We start from the raw sequence: 23,743 nt of genomic DNA, 5'->3' as shown, positions 1-23,743 counted from the left end.
CGATTCTAAGCTATGTGTACTCTACGTACGATTATGTATGTTTGTATAGACTACGGTTTATAGGATACATTGCATTGTGCTCATATAAGAAAATTTAACATTTCGCTTCCTCACACACATCGCTGGGGAATTTTTTGAGGATGGGGACTATTAGTGGATATATTTTTACGGGTTACGAGGCAGGGGGAGGCCATAATCCCCATCTGCTATTTACAGTTCTGATACAACCTAGGTAGTGTTCTCTATATCGCGGGGGTTCATTGACAAGGGCGCCCGCTAAAATGGTTCACTCGATATACCTAATGGGTGTTTTCTCTGATTTTCGAATTCGCTTCTTGCTCGGAGTTTTCGTCAAGATACAGTTTACAAAGCTTTACCAACTAGCATTTAGTTTATACAGTTTATTATTGTTTCGGTAATAAGTAAATATGTTGTTCTTTTATATGTAAACAGTCTTTTTAGAGCCTTTGGTTGTCGTTTCATCAAAGGCTGCGGTTAAATGCAATACTGCAGTTAATGTTCAACAAAATTCAACAAAAATAATCAACAATGGCATACAATACGTTTATAAAACATTGACATAATTTCGACTGTTAAATGTTTACTAACATAAACATGTTAAACTAATAAGCTCGTGGTGAAATGTAAAAAAATCGTTGGCTGTTAATTAACAGCAGCAGTAACATTTACAGTGGCTGACAAAAATATGCAACCAAAAAATAAATTCTGAAGAACAGTTTATAGCAGCGCCGAAAGGTATGCTTCAAATTTAAAATCAATTGTTAATAATGATTTCAAACCATAAACACAAAAAGTTATCTTCCCCTCCACACAACAATTTTCTTGTAAAACAAAAACCCAATGCAACATAAAACTTTGAAAAAATAAAAATTCATGTCATGATTTAAATTTTTTATAATATTTTGGTATATTTCGTTGACCTTCTGTTCAACGCATTTTTCTTTAGCAGTTCTCCTTCTCTTATACTTCACTTAAAAACTAAAATAACAAACAAAACTAAAGTTAAACTTAAGAGTACATTATGGACATACGTTTAATGGAACTAGATTATAAATTAGTTTTGCAGTTTCTAGTTTAGTTTAGTATTATATATATTGTAGAATTTGGTAATCACATTGGAAAAACACTTAGGACCTATAAGTTCTTTGCTTTGCGACAAGTTTCGCTTTTGAAACAGAGCGAAAACTTGGTGGTATGGCAACCCTCTTTGATAGACCTATCGAGAAACTTTGGGTTCTCTTCTTGAAGTTTAGTTAGGCTCAGTATGTTTAATAACTATTGCTTTGACGATGTACACGCAGGACAGTTTTGATATTTAGTATACTTAACCTACGAGATATGACTAACTGTACAAGGGGTATTAACTTAAACCCCCCTTCTATTTACAAGGATTCTATTTAGGGTGCCTAAATGTTTTAGTTATCTACGCTGGTGAGAGACTGGCAGCATTATTGTTTTCCAACTGGGAGGTGACGGTGGAGCAGGCACTGCTGTTGTTGTTGGGACTCGTGGCCTCGCCGCTGCTGTTGCTGCTGTTTCCCGAAGTCTTGGACACAGCTCCTCCTGAAGTTCCCTTTCCCCGGGAATTGCGATTCCAACTGAAGTTCAATGCGGAACTTAGTTTGCTTGGCTTCGGTTGGCTCACCATCTGTGGCTCGGCGAGATCGTAGTCCTGTCGTCCGATCGAACTGGCGGGCGTATGGTGGCTATATCCCGAATCCGAACCGAAGCTGGAATCCCCATAGGGGTGTCTATAATCCCCAGCAGTGGGTAGCAGTGTGGAGGCATAAGGTCTTGCCCCACCAGCACTTTCGTAGTAATAATTCGCATTGTACATGGGCTCTGCGTAGCAGTAGGATGGCTCCTGTGCCATTGGAGCGGCGTGGATGCGGTGGTGCTGGTGCTGATGTGGTGCCAATCGACGATCCAATACCCTCGGTTGGGTTCTCGCCCGCATCGTGGCTGCCATTAAACCACTGGCCGCACTGGAAGGATACTGCTGACTGGCGTTGGGATAGCGAATGCGTTCCCTGTAGATCGTGGAAAGTGGTGGCACGGGGTTTTTGCTCAACTGCGCGTTAATCCTATTCCTGCGCTCCACTTCGTGTTCCAGGGTATTGTAGAATTGTGGGGCTGTGGAGCGAGCCATGTAGCCGAGGGACATCAGATTGCTGCGGTTGTCGTACAGTGGTGCCAAGTCGGCAATGTCCGCCGTCGAGCTGCTGTTGTTGAGATCCTGATCCTGAGTGTTTCGCGGCTGTCGCGTCCTGGTAGTACGACGATTGCTCGAGCCCGCTGCCATTTCGTGATTATTGTTGCTGGCAGAGGAAGCTGTTGCCGTGGAGGCATCCTGACCACTGGAGGAACCACTGCTCAGGACACTGTGGCGCTCTTGGGTAACCTGTTGCAGGTTCGAGGATGTTGCTGCTGCAACAGGTGCTCCTCCTGCTGCTCCTGTACCGCTGCTGCCGCTTCCCGCCGCCCTTTCGTGATAGGGCGTGGCACCTGCAGCTGTGGGCGGGTTGTTATCCTTCTGGAAACTGCATTCACCTGGCAGCGACAGTTCGTCCTCGGCGAAGTCGTCATCGGAGTGCAGTGGCGGCTCCGATTCACCATCGGAGTCAACGCGTCCCGGTCCAAGTTCCTCGTAGACATTGTCATTAGAACGATAGGGATCTGGTCCAGGTGAGGAGCTGACCAGGAACGGTGGCGAACGCGTCATGGGATAGCCACTGGGATAGTGAATGCTTTTGCCTTGGAGCAGCTGTAAGTAAAAACAAAGAAAATAAATTAGTTAGTTATTGCGTAGGAAAAGGGAAAATTAAAGCAAAGGGGTGGGAAAAGAGTTGGCCCTACTTTCACTTTCTTGACTGCACAGAGAAAAATACTATTATTTATAAGACGATTTTACTTTGTTCTTAATTAAAAATAATAAAAAAAAAAAAAAAAAAAAATCAAAGCTTGTTTACAGCCAGGTAACCCTACAGAATTTAAAAATAGAATTTTAAATATACCATACAATATTATGGCATATTTATGCCCGTTGTGGCATTGCAACCCTCTTGCGGAAAAGGAAAGGTTTTTCTTGGTAAGCCGCTTTACAGCCACGTACCCTCGGGCAGGACTTTGAAATGTGACAGGACAAGGAGGCGGTTGCAAAAGGGGCAAGTTGTAAGGGGCAAGCAAGAAGGGAAGGCAGCAGAGCAGCATAAGCAGTTGTTGAAACAGAACAAAGCTGACAAAGGCAAAAAAAAGCAGTTAAAAATGCCACGAGAAATGAATAATAAATGCGTAAGAAAAAACAAGAAAGTAAAAATACCCCAGTTAAAGTATCAAGAGTAAAAGTTGAAGGGTTTTTTTTCCAACCACCATTTGAATTTTTATAAATAGGTCAAGTACTTAAACGATTGGAAAAGTACATAATAAGCAGAAAACAGTTTTAAATAAGAAACAAAAATATACAAAATTATTAAGAAGGAATATATTTAGTCTGCCAGTTCATATGAGACTCCCTAAAGAAGCTGTTTATCAGACAATAAAATAAACACACACTTCAGACGGGCAAAATAATGGTATAGTATGAGTTACCCCGACAAAAGCGCAAAACTCGAACATAAAATATGAAAAAATGAAATAAAGGCGAGGGTGAGTGCTGTCCCTTCATAAAGAAAACACGTTTTGGGTCAGAAAAAGCTTTCGAGGCGTCAGAGTCGTAAAATATTTAGGCACACAAAGGAGCTGAAATTAAGCTGACTGAAGTCTGAAGGGTAGGCGACACACAGGATACGCCGTATATTCACATTATGTCTTGTGAATATGTCCGCCGTTTAAATGTGCCATGTCAAGTTCAAGTGTAAATTGAGGCGTACAATGGGCATAAAGAGCCCTAGGCATAAATGAATAATATGCAGAAAGGGATATCCTTTGGCGAGAAGGAAATGTGGTTTCGTCTTACAATGGGATTGCATGTGACAGGATCAGAAACAGAACTGAAATTCGAGTGCGAGACAATGACTGCGCAATGTTTTGACAGCGATTGTCATCGTGATGTTTGTCCGTCGATTGAGGGCGGGAATATCATATTATATGGGATTATAAAGGATATATGAGAGATACCAACCTCTGAGTGATGCTGCTGATAGTGATGGTGATGCGCCAGCTGCTGGTGATGATGATGCCGGTGCATCACCAGTGGTCTGTGGTGACCCAGGTGGGCATCCGGATCCTCGTACATCCCGTGATGATGATGGTGGTGCGCCGATCCCAAGGTGCCACCGCCGAGGGGCATGGCTCCACTGAGAGGGCCGCGGGTGGGTGTCTTGCAGGGGAGCAGATTCTGCACCTTTCGCTTGTTTCTGCAACGAGGGAAAAAAGAAGAGAAGAATGCGATTAATAAGTGCTTCAAGGATGGCCAAGGAAGACTGATGATGATGATGATGTTGCTCGGCTTTGGCAAACATTTAGCGTTGCCTTTTGCAACTCAGCCCCTCCCTCTGACAGGCTAATAGAGCCATAAGTTCTCGGCCCGAGCCAAAGATAAATCGATTTGTAATGACCAACAGGAGGCAGAGCCGCCTTGATAAATGTCAGGTAAACAAGCCAAAGGCCGAGCTTTTTCCTTCTCCCGAAATTGCCCGAAAACAATTTGATTAATAAAGAATGCCAAAGCAGCAAACACACACACAGCGGAAATTCAATTTAAATGAGCACAAAGCGGCAGGCATGTCAGAATGATGATGAGCCTGCAGAAAGGACGGGGATTCCCAAGGAACGACAACCGCGTGCCATGAAAATAATGAACATAATTAAGTGTTGCCCCTGGCAAAGGCAACAGACAGCCTTGAGGATTCCTCCCATCCCACCCACTTCGCTCAGGCATAAGTATAATGAAAAATGTGAAATTAAATTGACGCCACGTAACTGGCAAAGGATGAGCCCGACATCCTTGTAATGTCTTGTAGGTAAACATGCTGCGATGTCAAAACGGAAGTCGCTCGTAAAAACTCTCAGCCAACGCAAACACAGACGCACACGTGGAAAACTGGTTGTGGGCAGACATTAAAAATGCTTGCCTACTTTCCGGGGTTTCACCCCCGAAGGACTAAAAAAAATTAGCAAAGCAGACGTATACGAATTTTGTTTGACCTAAGTAAAAGCTAACTTTAAGATACAAATTCTTGATACTAAGAAAATTACTAATATTTACTCGAGGAATAATGATTTTTATTGAATTTAAGCTCAGGACTTACTCGCTATTTTACTAAAATCCTTTTAATATATGTATGTACTTATGTATTTATATATGGAAACTAAGTTCCCTGTATTATTTGAAGCAAAAGCCGAATTGATCCAATTAAAATAAGAGCTTTTCAGGCATTTCGAGATTAAATTCTTTAAGACCTTATTGGCTGGGTAACAAACTGTATCTGGCAATGTACAATATCGCACATTCCCTGCAGGATATAATAGACAGCCCACACACACACACCCACACACCCACGAGACTCTCACATTTCATGTTAGCCAGCTGAAGAGCAGCTTGTTGACTTTTGGGTGAGAGTAAGACAAGGAGGCGATGGCAATGGCTGTGGACGGGCCAAAACGTCTTGCCAGTTGTCTGGCTGGCAGAATATTCTTAAAAGTAAATTAAATAATGTGGCATGCCGCAAAACCAAGGCACTCCGCACTCGACATTTGTCCCCTGCCTCTTGACTGCGAACCGGGCGAGTGCTTCATTTCATTTCATTTCACTTACGAGGCGTAAAAACGAAATCAAGAATGAATGGGGAAAAGTGGAAGGAGGTCTTGTTGGCTTAACCCTTTGAGAGGCTTGTTTGATTTCTAAGCGTTATGGCCAACTGGCCATAAAGAGAGGCCATGGACTCGAGGGCAACCCCCCAGAGTGTCGTACAATTTGGCAAGAAAGTAAACCATTTGTATGCTCGATATATGCAGAAAGGGGTTGAAGCGGAGCTTAAGCCAAATGCGAAATGCGAAATACCTTTGGGGGCTGAAGGCAGACACGGGGTTTTTCCTTTTGGCATAAGCAATTTACAGTAAAAAGTAGCCGGCAACCAAAGGGGCAACAATGTTGTTGTTGTTGTGTGCGTGTGTGGGAGTTACTGCCTGGCAAGAAGTGAATCTTTTATTTATGAACTCTGAACTACAGTTCCAGCCACTCATGCCCACTCTTCCACTTTTGGGGGTTGCAAGGCGAAAAGCCCCGGCACGTAAAAAAGTAAACTACAAAGGGGGAAACAAAAAACAAATAGAACTGGGGAAAAGAATACGGAGTAGTACTACAAATATTCCCAAGGTATTGAAAAAATGGGGAGGCTGGCGTGCTAAGACTTTGATATGGAAATTGCCGGCGAAGAGATTGTAACAAGGTAACTAAACAGGCAATGTAGAAACTCAGAAAAAAAGTAAGATCTGCATAGATAAAAAGAAAGGTAAGAGCACATATGCAAATGTCAGGAATGGAACAAAATCGGTTGATTCCACAAATCCATTGACATACGAATATACTCTCTTTATATAGTCAATCGACCTACAAATTAATTTTCCTCTGAAGTCCAAGTCATATTCAACATTTTTTGTTGACCACACTTAATGAACACATTTTCCCAGGCAACAATTTCGTTTGAACTGCAGTCAAAGTAAATGCTATTTGACTGCTTACTGGGGCCACAAAACCGACACCGCCACTTTGGTGGTCTGCCATCCCAAAGCCCCCATCCCATCGGCACTCCCCCTCGAAATGACCATTGCATAATTTCACTGCAGTCGACCAGACGACAGGCAACAAACAAAGTGACCGCAAAGACACAACCGCAGGGCAAGACTCGACTAGGCATCAAATTACCAAAACCAGGAAAAGAGGAAGAACAGCTGCTGACGGCATGAGTCACACAGTCACATGGCAACTCTGGAAGACCCGAGGGCCAGGGTTGCATTTGATTAAAAGGGAAATTGCCAAGACATCCGCGATGATCAACTTGGCTGTAATAAGCTGAAATTGTGATTGTTATTGCATACTTGATAACAACAACCTTACATGACAAACAGGCAAAAAGAAAAAAAAACAAGAGGCCACAGTCAGGTTAAATTGATTTTACTTATTTAACAAGAGTCAACAATGTTAATGCTGCCATAACTTTTACTTCTCATGGTTGTCAGGGTTTCCCTGCTCATTTAATATGAATGAACTTTTTGCCAAGGCCGCGACTTTGTTGCGGCCTTAAATTTGTAAAATATTTCGCACACCATTTGTTGGCGGAAAATATTTGTGTACAAATTAAGCACATGCATTTATTGGAATATTATTAACTGACGACAATGTTAACAATTTTAATAACAAGGCCTTCAGATTTTTTTTAAACACAACCCTTTTTTTTGTGCCATTTGCCGCAACACGCACACATGTTGCATATGGTTTGGCACTCGCATCTCGTGTAATTAATAAAGTTCCAATATGCAAACATTTGCAGGAAAGTGTGTGGCAATCGGAGAGTGCTGAAAACACTCTGGCGGTTTATTAAAATAATTAAGGTAATTACCAGCGGAAATGGAGAGGGATGGAATAAAAAAGGGCAGAATGCATCATAATAAATGCAATTTATGGTTTGAATTTTATATGATAATCGGTTCGGGGCAAGCCGTCGGGGCATTTTAATTAATTATTTATGAAGAATTTAAAAGCCACAAAAGCGGCCGGAAAAAGCTGGAATCAAGAATTCCACGAAACAAAGCCACGAACTTTTTCTTGCAGTGGCATTATGATTATTTGATTTGTTCGGGGCTCGAACAAAAATATAAATAAAATTAGTTGCTATTTTATTTATGGTTATTCATAGTTGTGTGTTCGTTTTCGTCCTTTTTGCCTTGCTTGCTGCTCGGGTCCAGGACACGCAGCACATAAAAGCAAAAATAATGTGCCACATCATAAATGCCACAAAAATGGCACGAACACACATACAAACACATAGACATACACACACATATACACATAGTCATATCTGGGCGGAGGTCAGTTAGACACTTAAAGCAGAAACACCCACACGCATGCATAGATAACTATGTAATAAAGATGCTCGTTTGTCCTGTATTTTTTGCTGCCTTTGTTTGCCTCGCCATAGCCTCAAAAATGATGAAGCACAACAACAACAGTCCGTGTTGTTTTTCCCCCTCCTTTTTTGGGTCACCCCACCCCCTTATCCACATTTTCCCAGCCATTTTCCACCCACTGTGCGTGCGTGCGGTCAGCAAACTTTAATGAATATGTATGAAAATCGCTTGTAGCAATAACTCCTCCCCTTATGGACCCATGAATATTTCCGAACAACTTGCGTATTGTTGTTGAAAGGAAAATCGATTTTGGGACTGCCTTTGGGTCTCCCGAGAATGTTACTTCAACACTTGTTGATGTTAATGAGCGGAAAAGATGGGGTTTCTCTATCCCCCCAGAAAACCCACATCCTTAACTTACTCTTTAACCCTTTAAAGGCGAAAAAAAAAATTGTGTAAGGCTTTGGCCTTGCCTATGGCCATTATCTAGCTCTCTACTCTACTCAACTCCACTCTGCTGTGCGTGCAAAAATCTTTTCCAAGCTTTTCCAGCTTTTCCTGGCTCGGTTTCCACACTGCATTACATGCAAACAATGTCCATTGCTTGTTTCATTCGCCCCTTTTTTTACTGCTCCTCTTTTGTGGTTTATTTCTGCAGCAGATTTCATTTCGTTTGCAATCTGACTGTGTTTTTTCGAGTGTTTTTTTTGCGGAGACTGTAAAAGTAAATTGTTTTATATCTTTACGTGTGTGTGTTTGTGTGTGTGTGCTTGTGCGAGTGGAGTTTTTTTCGACCAACTAAAAGTTGATTTGTGTGTGTGCTTGAACCATTTCTCACGTGTTTTTTCTTGTAGCTGCTGCAGCAACATTTATTTAAAATTTCAATTTAATTTAGTTTCGGTTTTAAGTGCACCCGCACACCCACACACCCACACACCCACACGCACACAGTTACATTGCCATATAGGTCAGTGTGGCTCCGCTCAAAAGTAGACTACATTAATATTCGTTTGGTAACGCGTTTTTTACCTCCCTTTCCACCTCTCTCTCTTTCCCTCCTTCTCCCCGTCTCTTTTCCTCTCTAGCCCTGTTTCGAAAGCTTTAGCAAATGGGTTTTCATTTCTCTAGGTTGTTTTCTTCTATTTTCCCACATTTTTTCGCATGTTTACATACATTTTTGATATAGTTTTATAATGTTTATGCATTGCTTGCATTTTTTATATGGCGTGAACATTTTTGCGGCTCAACACTTTTAGCTACCGTCGTTTTTCCCGCTCACCTGAACTGCATATTATTTGCCGGTGTTGGCAGGGAATTTATTATCCTACGAGTTGCATGAGTTGATTAAGTTTTTTAGGGGCCAAAAATATTTTCATGGTTGCTTTTGCTTTGAAATTGAATCATTTACGAAACGTCCTGGGGATATGTTTTGTAACTAACTTAAATGGTTTGTGCTTTAAAACTGCATTTTATGTTGCTGCATTCTTTGGCTCAACTGTTTGGAAAACTTGGCCTTTCTGCCTTCCGAAAATTTCTATGAAATGCAGCAACTCCGCCTCTTTATCGCATCTCAGCTATCTACCACTGGAAACTTTTTTTCCTGCGGTTTGGAGCCACATAAATCATAAAGGCAAAAGAGCAACATGTTGCAGGCAATGGTTAACGCCTCCTTTAAAGCCTCAGAAGTCTGCAGCTTGCACTGCGGTAAAGAAAAGAGGAAAAACAAAAACAACAAAAAAAAAAGTAGTTGCCAGAAGGGGACAAGCCGCTGTAATAGTAAAGACAAAGCCACACAAGGCGTTTGCGTTTGCCTTTGCAGGGGGGAAAGCATCGTGTGTGTGTGTGTGTGGGCCAGGCCAAGTAATTGAGTCATTGCGGGGATCTTTTGCATCAGACACAGTGAGAAATTTCAATATATTGCCAATCAGGTATATATTTTAATTGGTGTCAATAATATTATTATCAATTTGATATGATTAAAACACCAAACATTACATCATCATTTTATTCTTTTGTAAGCCCCCTAATTTTTTATTTTATTTTCTAAGTGTACTTACTTCCAAACGAACAGCGACGAGATGAGAACAATCAAGACCAAGAGCAGCGAGAACACGGCTATCATGGCCGATGTGGCCAACGACTGGCTGCTGTACAGGCTGGCATCCAAGATCTAGAAAGATATAGAAGAGGGTGAAACACTGGATTAAGTCGGGGGAAAAGTAAAAGTTAAATGTGAGTAAATCAACGCTCAACTCAAACACAAAGCCATTTTGCATATAAACAAAGACCGAAACGCGCGGCCAAAAAGAAAACCGAACTTTTGGAAAGAGGAAAATATTTTCGTAAATATGCCTAACGAAATGCAAACAAAAGCGCAGCGCACGCGACTTGGGCTGTTAACCTTTCGGTTACTTGGCTTTTCCTCAAATTGGTACTGGGAAGTGTAGGCGTTTTACCTTTTTTTCCGCTTTTATTTTATTTTTTTTTTTTTTGACCAGGCCCAGGAAATTAAGGTCAGCTGAGTGGGGATAAGGCGGGCAATTTGCCTTTGAATTTATGCTTGGGCATGCAAAAAAGTTGCTAAATAAATGATGAAGTCGGGGATAAATAAGGGAAATCAGTTGATACAAAAAGTGAATAAAGATTGATAAGTAGGAAGTTCATTTTTGGAACTGTTGGATAGGCCAAACTTTAACAGCTCTTTAATATTTTTTAGTAAAATTTCCTAACAATGCTTATCATCTTTCCGCCTCTCACCTGTCTAAAGAAAGATAAACCGTCTGAATGTGAAATATTTTGCATTAAGCATTTTTATTTATTTCATATTTTATTTCGTGTTCGTGGGACCTTTTGACCCGAGAGTCAAGCTCAAAAAAGCAAAACAGCCGACGAAAGAAGTCGGAAAAACTCCTCCACAAATGCACCTGTCGTTGGTAACACACACGCAGCATAAATCACTCAAAAACATGGAAAATATTTTCGGCCAAGAGGCACAGTGCGAGTGAGCGAGAAGGCAACAAAGGGAGCGAGTGAGAGAGCTGCAGCTTGGCCAAACACAGAAATTGGGGTCAAACTTTGACAGCTGTGCAAATAATTTCGCCGGCGACCGAATGAGTGTGTGTATTTAACTGGCTCTCTTTGTTTTCAAATGTAGGTTACACTTTAATTCGTAATGCATTTTGTGCATATACTAATTTATTAAAAGCATTTTTCCAACTTTCCGATTTTGATTTGTATTTGCCCACATCAAACACAAATACGAGTGGCACAGTTTTGCCGCAAAATGCGGAAGCACTCGCTGCTCACAAAGCCATCCAAACGCTTATCATCCCAAGTAATTAATCATGCGCTCGCAGCATATATAAATATTATTCATACTTCATTGAGAGCAACAAATACGGATTGAGAGCGTAAACAAACAGAAATTACAAGAGAGCATTTCCATCTAGCCGCAGGCGATAAGCCATTAAAATATTGACATCCAGCAGCCGCCTTCCACATGGCGAAATTGTTTAAATTATCGAGCGTGGGGGAAAATCGGGGAGCCCCAAAGCTGCTCGCATTCGGAACGCTTATCACCGCCAAGCCAAACGCACACAAATAAAAATTAAGAAATTTGTGTTTTGAAACCCATTCGGAGACAAATCGCCCAATCCAAAACCGAACCCCAAAAACCAAATACAAATAATAATAAATTAAACAATTATGTGTGGCATGTGTGTGCAGTGCAACGCCAAAAAGCTTGAAATCTGGCAGGGGAACTGCTCCATCGCTCGTAATCAAATTGATTAATGAGACCTGACACGAGTTTTTCCCCCTGTCATTTCTTTTTGCTTCGATCAGTTCATTTCATTTGAATTTGGAGCACTGAAGGGGCTTGAGGGAATTGCCAAGGGCTCTATAGAAATATGGAACATATTAAGGTATTTTTGACAAAAATGAATATCAAATTAAATATCAATTTAATTTAATTTACTGTAAATTACCGATTAAAAAGATTTTAGTAAAATTATCTTTTACAACAGGTTACAAAATCCTTTTCAAAACATATATGCTCTATCCGTTCCCCTACAATAATATAGGTTTACCCCTCTTTTTTTTTTACCACATTCCCAATTGAATTTATAGAAATTACACTTGCGTCATTCAGCTTTTTTTCTTCGGTGAAAAGAAAATGAAACAATTTCCTTTTGTCTCGCTTCGGAAATGTTTCCCTCTCCCATTTCGTACGCTTCACACATTTTCCAGTCAACTTTGAACTGCATTGTGTGTGACTGCGTGCTTGTGCGTTGATAATCGATAAATCTATAATACATGTGTTACTGTGGACTCGCAAGGCGTTTACCTATTTGTAATGCTCATTTTGGGGCCAAACAAATAAGAGAGTGGAGCTGGTTTCTGGAGATCGGCGGCGAGGGCAATAACTGTATACATTGCGACAGTTGTCGATTGCCACCGAAACGCTTCCAGCTGCCTTACGGATTAACCCGAAGATAAAAAACAAAATACAAAAAATACAAGCGGCAAGGCAAACAGAGTCGCATTATCGATAACAACAGAGTAGAGTTGCCCTGTTTGCTCAGATAAGCAGTGCCACCGGTATGATTGAAGGCTTTCCATCTGGGCCGTTTGTAATAACCGCTCACCCCTCATCCGCCTCGTTTCCTATTTAACAACACACACTCCATAGCCCCTGGGCATTCCATAAATTAAATTAAATAAAGAAAGGCAGGAAAAAAGGAGTAGGCAATGTAAACAAAAGATAGCGATAAGAGTTTGAACGATTTATGTCTAGGGAATTCAGGGAAACGCAAACAGTAGGCACATGGAAAAAAATTATGTTTTCTTGAATTGCGTATTGCATTCAAAACCTAGCATCTTTTATAAGACACCCGTATTTTTTTTCTGTGCATCAAGAACAACTTGGCCGATAAAATAATTAAGCCCTCCTTCAAGTTGCAGACAACAAAAGCCATTAGTCGGCGGGTTTCGGGCGAGGCGGAATGTAAAATTATGGCTTAAAGTTTACACCCTCCCGAAAAAATAATAATAATAAAAAGCGGGAATAAGGCAAAGTGAGATTAACGCAGCCAAAGCTGCAAAATGTTGTTTACTTTTATGCGTGTGAGTTGCTGTGGGAGTGTGCGAGTGTTTTTCCGGCCTTGTGGCAACTTTTTAATCATGAAAAATCACCGGGCTGAAGGGCGGCAAAAACGAGGCGACTTGAGTAGGCCATAAAGTGAAATGTTTGCCTTTGACCCAATTTTTAAGTGTGGCCAAAGTGCATAAAAAAGCTCAAACAACATTGTAGAAATGGGCGAGCGTTTGGCAAGTCATCAAAATCAGTCCTCAAAATGGGGTTTCCACCACCGCCCACAGAAAAGTTCTCACCGCTTCAAAAAAAAAAAAAACTTTAAAGTTAACAACTTTTCGCTAGCAAAGTCAACGACTAGCGCGTTTTCATTTTCGTGCCTGATGAGAAAAACACAAAAGTTTTCACCATCAAAACACGACAAAAGGAAAAGCCAGCAACAAGCACGTGCCACTTGCAGGATGAAAACTATTTTGCAACAGCAATAGCAACAAAGGCTAGAACTTGGCTGCTTCGATAACATGGCAAAAGTTTTTCGAACATGCGATGCATGTGTGGCTGGCGCCTTCTTTTTTTTTAGCACCCTCAAGTCCCCGGCTTCCAACTTCGATTTCATTGCACGTGCATATCGACAATCGACCTGGTGGATATCCTCCTCCTCCGGCTGCTCCTTCTCCACCGAGTGGATGCTTCTCCCCTCCGGGTTTTTGTAACCACTTGGCAGTGCAATTGTTTGGAAACAGCCCGTGATTGAGCCCCATTCCCATAAGACGTTCGAAGGGTGTAATGAGTTGCGAAACTTGTTGGGCCGATGTGGCTAAGATGGCGCCGATAATGGGCAAGTGGAAAAGTGCAACGGAAAATGGAAAATTCATCTCTGGTAGTTGGCAATTTAAATTCAGTTATTCCTAAACTTAAATCGTTTTAATGTTAAAGTATTTAAACATTTACTGGTGGAACAAATCATTGAAATCTCACAGAGAGATTGAAGCTTATTTAACCCCAGCAAAGTATTTATTTCTAAATAAAATAAACAGATTTATCCAACTTTAAAGTGATTTAAACAAGTGAAGATGATTGAGTTTGATGGAAAGCCCTTTCAATTTATCTTACATTTTCGCTTATATACAAAAATTTCTTATTTATTCAAGCAGAAGAATATTTGTATATTTTTTAAGAACATATCCTCGCATGAAAATTCAATTTTTGAGCACACAAATATTTTTCATTCAGCCCCTGTTCTCAGCCTGATTTTTGCGACTGTCTGCAGCTGTGTCTGGCTATGTCAACTGTAAACAACATCAACACTAAGCAGCAAAAACAGCAGCAACAACAACAACAACAGGCCTGTCACTCTATGCCAACACCACCCACTCAGTCGAGCGACCCACCTCCAACTGCCTCGGAAAACCAAAAGCCAATGCGCCCAAAAGCAGACTACAACAAAAGCCAAAGGCAACAAAATTTAGCTATATATAGAAGAGGAAGTAGCTAAGGAATTTCGCATTCTCACGACATTTGATATCAATGTCATGCTATTTGCTACACACCCAAGTCTGGATGTCCTTCACCCCCTCCAGCCCCCTTCCCCCTCTGAAATGTCCCCCCCTTTGTCATCGTCTTCAACAGTTTCTCGTCTGCTTAAAGGAGAGGTTCAAATATATTTCAGGGAAGAAGGAAGCGAAAGCTGGAAAAAGGATTATTTGCTGCCACGCCCATTGGAGCAAATCAGAAGCTGCTTGTCAAGTATTTTTGCTCCTTCGCTCGCAAACAGACACATACACACACATACACACGTACTACACTCGGTGGAAATTTAATTTCGCATGTCTGGCGAGGATGCCACTTCCGCTTGCCTTTTAAAGGTTTTTTCCTCGCCGACTTTTTTCAAGCTTTCCTCGGTGGGATTTTCCCTCGTTTTTCCTTCTGCCAGTTGACAATTACACCCACAGACACACGCACACTCGCACACCCCCTTAAATTGGCACAATTCCCGTTAAACTTATCAATTTGATGGGCGAGAGAGCTTTCCGCCATTGAATTTTATTCGTCAACGCTAATCCATTAAATTGATTCGGTTGCTCAAATTGATTTTAAGCTGATTTCGTTGAGATTTTAATGTGTTTACCTGCGATTTATGTGGAATTGCAATTTCCCATTGGGCGTCTAATATCTAAAATAATCTTTCTCCACTGGATTTATTTTTCTGATATTTTGGATACTTAAGAGTGAAACTCGTGAGATACGCTTTCTGACATAAACTGCATGTTAACATTAACATTTGATTTGTCAGCATAAATCAACGGAGACAGCCTCAAGTGCCCACACAGAAAAATACTCTAAGACGCGGGGACCACACACAGATCCGGTTTATTTGGATACATTTTTTCCCATTTCGTTGCGTTTCGTTTTGGGTTATGCTCGTATTTATTTAAATTTATCATGTTGGAAATTAAGTGGAAAACACTCGACTTGGAGCCAAAAAAGAGTCTGGGGTTGGAGTTCGTTCGTTCGTTTTTTTCTTTTTGGAGCACGTGAAATTTTATCAATGACCGCTGCGGTGTTGATATGTGGAATTTGATCTTTGTTTTACCAGAACCCCCAGACTTCAGCGCCTAAACAAACACTTGCCCCAGATTAGAGACGAGTGCCGAGTTACGTTACAGTTTTTCCACATGGAAAATTATCTATCATGCTGCTTTAGCTGGGCAGCACAAAAAATTATATAGAAATATCTATTTTTTTTTTTGGTTCTTTGGTTTTTTGGTTTTTGCCTTTGTAACCGCTGACAACCTTTTAAAGTTGAGGGTTGATTTCGGGCCATATGTTGCCGACGACTGGCGGCCGAAAAATGCTTTTTGTTGCCACTACAGTTGTTGTCCTTTTTGCGTGTTGCTGCCGCTTAACTTTTCATTGTTATTGTAATTTGTGTAACTGTGTTCCCGCTGCCCGTTCGAAGGGGATGGCCAGCATCGGCATCATCGTCCTTATCGTCCTTATAGTCCTCACAGTCCTCATAATGATGAGGGCAGCAACAACGCTCCAAGAAGCAACAGCTGTTGCCCCGGCAACTGGAGGCCAAAAGGACTTGAAACGCAAAAGAAATTTGTTTCACTTTGCTTTAAAGTGATTCCTTGCGGTTCCTGCCGGCACCCGAAATGTGGGCGATGTGCGCCGGAGTGGGCGTGGCATGTTGGCAATTTTTCATCGGGTCCCTTTTTTCGTGTTTGGGTGGCAGATTTAAAGTTAAATGCCCTTAAAGAAGTTGGAAAGCTTGGATAAAGGGGGGACTTACATTAAATTCAAAGTGTATTGATTTTTATAAATCATATGAGCAAAACAACTTGTATTTAATGTGTAATGAAATTTTAAATAAGAGAAACAAATTCAGTAGCATTTCTGTTACAAATATTACCCCTTCTTTTTTTTATTTATCCACAAATCGAACAGATTTCCAATCAGGTGCCGCAATTTCTAACCGTCAATAAATCAAATCGCATCCTTCAGTTGATTTTTCGAGTGCCTACTCAACTGTTAACATTTATTTGCACTACTAGCAGCTCATAATCAACTCCCCCGGCCACGCCTACCGCCACAACCCACCACTTGAGTGGCGACAAGAAGGCTTTTGTTATAGTAATATGCATATAACACATAATTCAATAAGGCAACATACAATTCTGACACCTCTCACAAAAAGCCAAATCACTTGCAACTCGTTTCGGGAAGCGGAAAATCAGGAGTTCAGGGGAAAATCCCGACAGCTGTGCCAAAATGCAGGCCTCATTATGGCAATGCGGAGAGGGTTGCATAATCATCCACCAGGGGGCAAATCCCATTTGCAACGCCCTCAAAATTATAATCAGCCTAAGTTTTACAACGAGGGAAGAAGTGTCACCTAAGCTCAGGACTGAAGTTCTAGAGGAGAAGTTAGGGTGATGAAAAATGTTGAACCAAGTTGAGGTTAAAAAAGGATTTATTTTGAAACTATTGTGCTTGAATTGTAAGTTCTAATTTTTTATGATTTTTTTTGTGAAGGTATTGAAATGACAGCTTTACAGTGTGATAAGATTTTGGTTTGATTAGCTTCTTCTATTACATTTCGGTGGTTTTTGGAATGGCAGTTCTGTTTGATTATTTCCTCGATATTAAAAACATTTCTTATAGTTTATATCTAAATTTTGAACTTACCGGCATTGCCTGGCAGACATCGCTGTCCCACTGTTGTTGGGCCAACTGCTCCTCGTTGCAGTCCTGTGGCACCACCGTGAACTCGGCCAGAGCTGGCGGCCTTGGGGGCGGGGGATGAGGAACTGGGGCGGTGGGGCGAGGGGCGTGCCCGAGCAGTCGTCGCAGTCGAACATGAAGAGCTCGGCCTCGGACAGATCCATCATATCCAGCATTTTCCACATTTGTTTCGTGTGATTTCAGAGGGGCGGGGGCTGTGTGGTATTAGCACCTCGATCTTCGGGTCGCTGGGGATTATCTATAGGGTTTCCCGGCTTCGGTTTTCGAATCGCTTTGAAGTTTTTGGGTGCGTGTCAAATTCGTTGCCCGATCGCTGTCATCTGGACAGCCTTCATTGGCGGCCTTTTAGCTGCAAAAATACGAAAAGGAAACAAAGAAACTCTGGTTAGTTGAAAAGTACTCAGCATGGGTCCTGGTGCTCCTTTTGTGTGCTAATTATCTGACACATGGATGTCCTGGCACGTAACAATTGCCGGTTTCCCTATCTTTAATTAGCCTGATCCTGCGCGTTTTCCCGCGAACACATGGAATAGAATAAAAACTTCCACCTAACCACCCCCTTGGAACCTCCCTCCACCCCCCCTGTGGCCAAATGTTAATTTTTATTGATTTTCCCTAATGCGTTTCGATTTTTTGCTATTTATTTTTATTTACTCTGCTCGCCAGCGCTGCTATTTTTATCCCTTTTGCACCCCGATTTCCGATTTCCGTCGACTCACTGGCAATTGTTTTACCCCGAGTTTTTCCAGCGTGTGTGCTTCTTGCTTTTCTTTTTTGGTTTTCTATTTTCAATACTTCTATTATTATTATCCTTTTTTTTGGCTGCGGTTGTGTTTTTTCTTCACACATATGCTGACAAAATAATTGAGAAAAAACGGTTGACTTGGTGAAACCTTTTTCGGCGTTAAGGTTTCGGGGTTTCGGGGTTCAATTGAGTTAGGACCGATGATTGATGGTCCTGCACGGCAATCCGATATACTCGTACTCGTATTATGAGGCGCAGTAGGTAGATAGAGGAGTAGAAGGGGTTTTTAATCGAAACTTCACATTTGGCTGCCGTTTGTGGGACTTGTCTCTCAGTTGCACTGACAGCTCGCTCGAGAATTCCCCATCTGTTCTGTGTGGGGTAGTCCAAGTCCAAGGTTGGGATTGGATTTGGGATTGGGATTGTGATTGTGATTGCGACTGTGAATCGTGTTCCTCGGCTGAATCTTATTCTCATTCCCAACATATGTTGCCAGTTGGCTTCGTTTAATTAGCTGACAGTTCTGGAGAGGAACGGCAGGGAAGAGAGTCTCCATTCGAGGCACTGCAGCAGCCTCTGATAAGATCTCGAAAAAAAAATACATACACACACAGTATCTGTGTGTGTTGTCTTGCAATCAAATGTAAGCCGCTGTTGACATTGGAGATTAAAAGATATTAAAAACGAAGACGACAACGGGCCTGAAGGAGGAAACGGGGAGGGGGTAGTGGGGAAAAGGCGGAGGAGCTCTTGGATATATAAACACAATGACAAACAGACAGTCAGTCGGACGGACACACAAAACATGTCAAAGATGAAATGCTGTAAAGAAAATTGAATTGAATTGAAGTCCAGCGCAGAGCAAACTAATAAATAACAAAAGAAATCGGACGAAAATAAAAGTAAAACCGAAATAAAAACGGAAAAGAAATCTCCAAAGGCAAGATTGGGTTTCAAGAAAATGTGCTCATCGGACTTAAAGCTTTAGTTTTCGCTTAAGGCCCGCTCCTCTCTTGAAAATCGATTGAATTGTCTGGTCTGGGTGATTAACTTGAGCAGACAAAAACTTAAAAAAAATAAAATACGAAAAAAAAAAAACGGCAACGGCCGAGAATAATGAAATAAATCGTGTTGAAAAAGACCCAAGGAGGGCCGAGAAGCCCGAGCTCAAGACAGACAGTCAACGGAATCGATTTGTTTTGAGATTAAGTCTTGCCTGTACAGTATACCATCCCGACTTCCCTCGGCCCTTTTGGCCAAGGAGCGGTCTTAACTGAAGCGTAAAACGGAAATGTTATGGACAGGCTCAAAAGGAAGCGTAATGGAAATCAAAGTCCTAACCGAATTCGGAATCAGGTGCCGGAGAACGGGGGGCAATTAGCGTGGGTAACTCGTTTCGATAAGAACGAAGGGATCCGCAATCAAAGGCATGGGCAAAAGCACTTAGATAATTGTCTTAAAGCTGGGCACACTTGGATAATTGCTTTAAAGCCTGGGCATACTTGGAGGACAGCTGCCCGGGCATCGATTTGATTCTGGATTACGAAGATTCACCCCCTTCCAATCATAACTCAAACACTTCAAGCCCAATTAAAGGGTTTTCCATTTCTCCCCCCAAATAAAGTGCAATTTCTCCCTTTCTCCTTTCACTTTCCATTCCTTCTTGATTTATTTCGGGAGAACTTCTTGCAGTACTTGACAAAAGACAATTGCGGTTCAAGTACAAGAACAGCTGGCTGAAATTTATACACTTCCATAATTGAATTGTTTGATTGGGAAGTTGTTAAAAACAAAAAAAAAATCGGAGGAGAAAGGAAAAAAAGAAGTAGAATTAGGTGGACACAGCCCAAAAGTCAGGCCTCATATCGGGGGTTGCTATATGACTCAATTGGAATTGGGTTCGTGTCGGTCAGGTAAGGGAAACGCATTTATTAGCTTCAATGATAAATGTTCTCCGGCCATTGGCGACAGGCCTTCGAACTGAAGGCGAAGGATCTACGAAATCCCTACCGTCTGTACTATACTATCCTATACAGTAAAAATATCTCCCTTTCGTTTTTTTTTGACCGCCAGTCAATGTGTAATTTTAATTCGTTTTGGGTCGCATAGAGGAAATTGATATGGGTGCGTCGTAGTTGTCTGGGCCTTGGAAAACTCGGCTCAGGTAAGAACTTGTATCTCTTTCACTCTGGTATTTTTTTTTTGTTGCTCGCATATTGAGACATTATAGTTAGGGCATTGATATCGCAGCGGGGGATTGTCGGACTCGTAAGTGGAACAAATGTGGCAGACAGTTGGAATTATCCTCGGAAATAATGGTTGCAAAATCTGTGAGACGATGTCTTTCTGGTTTTATGTGTTTTAGATAAGTCTGAACTAACTGGAATTATTTTGGAAGTGTTCTTCGTTTTATTTCCATTTAAAGATATATTTTTATTCAACCGATAAGATACAAGAATTTAATGAGTGTATTAAGTAGGTTCTGGGGTATTTTAAATTAAAGCTGGCTTTCCCTACTCTTCATCTTTAATCTGTACCGATAAGATACAAGAATTTAATGAGTGTATTAAGTAGGTTCTGGGGTATTTTAAATTAAAGCTGGCTTTCCCTACTCTTCATCTTTAATCTGTAGCAAATGCCTTCGGGCTTGGCCACACGCACAAATTACTGGGTTTTGGGCTCGGTTTTTGGCCCCTAAGTTGTGATTTGGCCAACCTACGGCAACTTTTGACTTAGTTTACATATCATTTATTATTTGCGAGGGCCAAGGGTCCCGAGGGGCGCTGTTTTCCTCCACAAGGTGTGTGTGCTCTACTAACCAAACAAAACTTGCCACGCCTCCGAGGCATTAAGCGAAAAAAAGCAGAGGAGAAACTTTTAAATAAAGCAAAGATGAAGGGCGGAGGGGGGGGCAAGATGATGGCATGTCACATCAATGTCACTCAGCATTAAGGCTGAAGGAGGCAAGGGCAAGGATGTGGGGTGAATTCATGTCCTGCGAGTACTGCGATAAAGTTTTTTTTGTTGTTCGGATCCCGGCTCCTTTGTGCCAGTTCCTCTTCGGCCGCCGGGCAGCTGAGCGTGAAAAACAGCCTCCCGAATTTCCCCCACCTCGGTTTTTCCTTTTCCTTTCGCTTTCCTACGCTTTTCCTGGGCTTTTCTGTCGCGATAAATTTACAAGCGTATAACAAATATTTTGCTTTGTGTTTACAATTTCTTACTGCTTAATATTCCAACGCCAATGTTTTATTTCTGTCCCCCATGTAGACCTATTTGCATAAGATACTTTCTGCTTTCTGCTGGAGGTTCGTTCGGAGTTTACCTTGTAAGTAGCTTAGGTGTATGCCATAAGTTGCCCGATTTAATGAACTTAGTTCTTTGATGCAGTTGTCAGGCACACACAAAGAAAAAAGTTTGTGTAGATTAAGCAGTTAAATAAATATTTATTTATTTAATGCCATATTGGGGAACATCTTTAGTTTTTTCCTGTGCACCTGGGCAGACGACACTTTTGTGAAATTTATGTTTCAACTATGGAGAAAAGCTAGTCGGCTTATAAATTTCATCGGCACACGTTCGGCATACTAATTAGCTTAGGGATTTCATTTGAAAAACGGCTAAACAGCAAGCGGAAATCCTGTGAAAAAGGGCCGACATGTGTACAACTCAATTCCGAATTAAAATTCAATTTGCCAAACAGGTAGAACCGAATGGATCCCATTCACACGAAACCGATTCGAGAACGGACCTTTGTGACCGCAACGAGTTCACTTGTCCGGGGACTTTTCAATCTACCCACGCCACTCCAGATTGAGTTGTTATTATTATTTATATCCATGGCGGCCACGATTCCCGTTTAACAACTCATTTAAGACCAGATCTTATCGCGATCTTTCGTACATCTTCTTGTCCGAATCCCCAACTCCGACTCCAGTCGAAGCATAAATTTTATTTTGCGTGAATTTATGAGTTGCGCTGCCGACAGGCGGGGGATACTTATTTACCAAAGGATTTACACGCAACAGAATCGGGGAAAAATAATGAACTCCGCTTTGCTGCACTTGTTGCGCGTTTGCTAATAATTTAAACAAATTTACAGAATTTACAGAATGGAAAAAAACACAGCGCACAAAAGTGCAGGTAAACAAAGGTGTCGCCTCAACTATGTAGTATTTGGTTATAATTAAAGGTCTCTCTCAGTTTTTTTTTCCATCTTTTTTATTTTCATGGGTCTGTGGCGGTTTCTTCACTTTGAAGAAGGGAGAAGCCGCAGCCCCAGCGAAACTCCAAGATGATTTGTTTACATTCTCTTGGAGGCGAATGGGTCGCCACGAGAGTTCTGTGCTCTATGCTGCCATAAAGCCACAACTGATATCTGCTGCTCGGTTGGTTCCACAAAAAATCACTCATCACTTGACCGTAATTCTATATGGATAAACAGATATCTGTTTGATAGACACATCGCACACTTTCTGGGAATTTTGTTTGGAATCAGATATAATCCTTCACTTGCTTATTTGAATAATTCCTATGCGTTTATCCAACTTCCTCCCATAAATCTTGTTTTTTACGGCCCAACTTCCTCTGAGATGCTTTCTTCTTTTCTTCATTTCAATTAGTCACCGCACTTTGAAGATTGGAGAATTCAACTTTTACCATATTTTGATTTGGTAATTCCCTTATCAAAGGGAAATTCCGTTGATCTCCGCTACGAAGATTTACACTCGCCTACAGAAGCTCAACCCAAATCGCCAAGTAATCCGCTGCGTAAAAGTTTTCAATATCCAGGTTTGATTTTCCATTTTCCTTTTTCATTTCCCTGCCCACTTACCCGCTGATTTGCTTTTATACTCCAACGGATATTTGTTTATTGATTTGTTTAACTGTTTCTGGTTGTCTTTTGCTAACTAATCGAATCAGATTCAGGCCAATTATTTCAACAATGGATTGCTTATTAAATTTTGTTTAGCTTTTCGGTAACTTTTTTTGGTGTATCACTGAACACAAAATATTTGTGGTAATATATTTCAAAACATTTGTTTCCTTTGCACGGCGCGATGATCGATTGCTTGGTATTTGTGGCGAATATTTCGTTGATATTTTTGTGTTTTGTTTAATCCGCTTGTGTTTCACATAACTTGAAAAAAGTCTCGTATTCCGTTCAGAATTCTCTGTTCGATTTTTTGGGGCAACACGCGAGAGGCTCACGTCCAATTGCGGCGACGTCGAGTCAAAAACTGAATTTCAAATTCGTTTCGAGCGACTGACGACGGCGGCAACAGCAGCAACATCGCGGCAGCAACATCTGCAGCAGCAACAGCAACGGCAACAGCAGCAACAGAACGGCAGCAACTTCGGTTGCCGGTTTGCCACAACGAGAGAGAGGGAAAGAAAGAGAGTCGAGAGTTCGGGGAAAATGAACTTCTCCCCAGGGTTTCCCGAGTGAAATGGAGAGAGGAGAGAGTCTCCCGGAGCGGGTGAATTTATTCTGGCTTACGTTCTAATCGGGAATTTTCGCAGATTTTCGTTGCAGTTATCATTCGCTGGCGCTGGCAAATTGTTTATGTTGC

General features: G+C 41.5%; 1 protein-coding gene across 1 annotated transcript; it reads right to left on the bottom strand.

Moving 5' to 3' along the window:
- Positions 1-903: 903 nt before the first annotated feature.
- On the bottom strand, positions 904-23,417 carry LOC108097498 (TSC22 domain family protein 1). The gene is given in 6 exon segments (XM_017199811.2): positions 904-2,785; positions 4,142-4,376; positions 10,146-10,258; positions 17,372-17,487; positions 17,490-17,777; positions 23,005-23,417. Coding segments are annotated over 5 exon segments (1,908 nt in total). The 5' UTR covers positions 17,593-17,777; positions 23,005-23,417; the 3' UTR covers positions 904-1,444.
- Positions 23,418-23,743: the final 326 nt, after the last annotated feature.

This window comes from Drosophila ficusphila, unplaced genomic scaffold, assembly GCF_018152265.1.
Source record: "Drosophila ficusphila isolate 14025-0441.05 unplaced genomic scaffold, ASM1815226v1 contig_791, whole genome shotgun sequence".
NCBI lineage: Eukaryota > Metazoa > Arthropoda > Insecta > Diptera > Drosophilidae > Drosophila > Drosophila ficusphila.
Note: the sequence above shows the minus strand (reverse complement) of the source record. Positions and strands in the feature narration are given on the sequence as shown.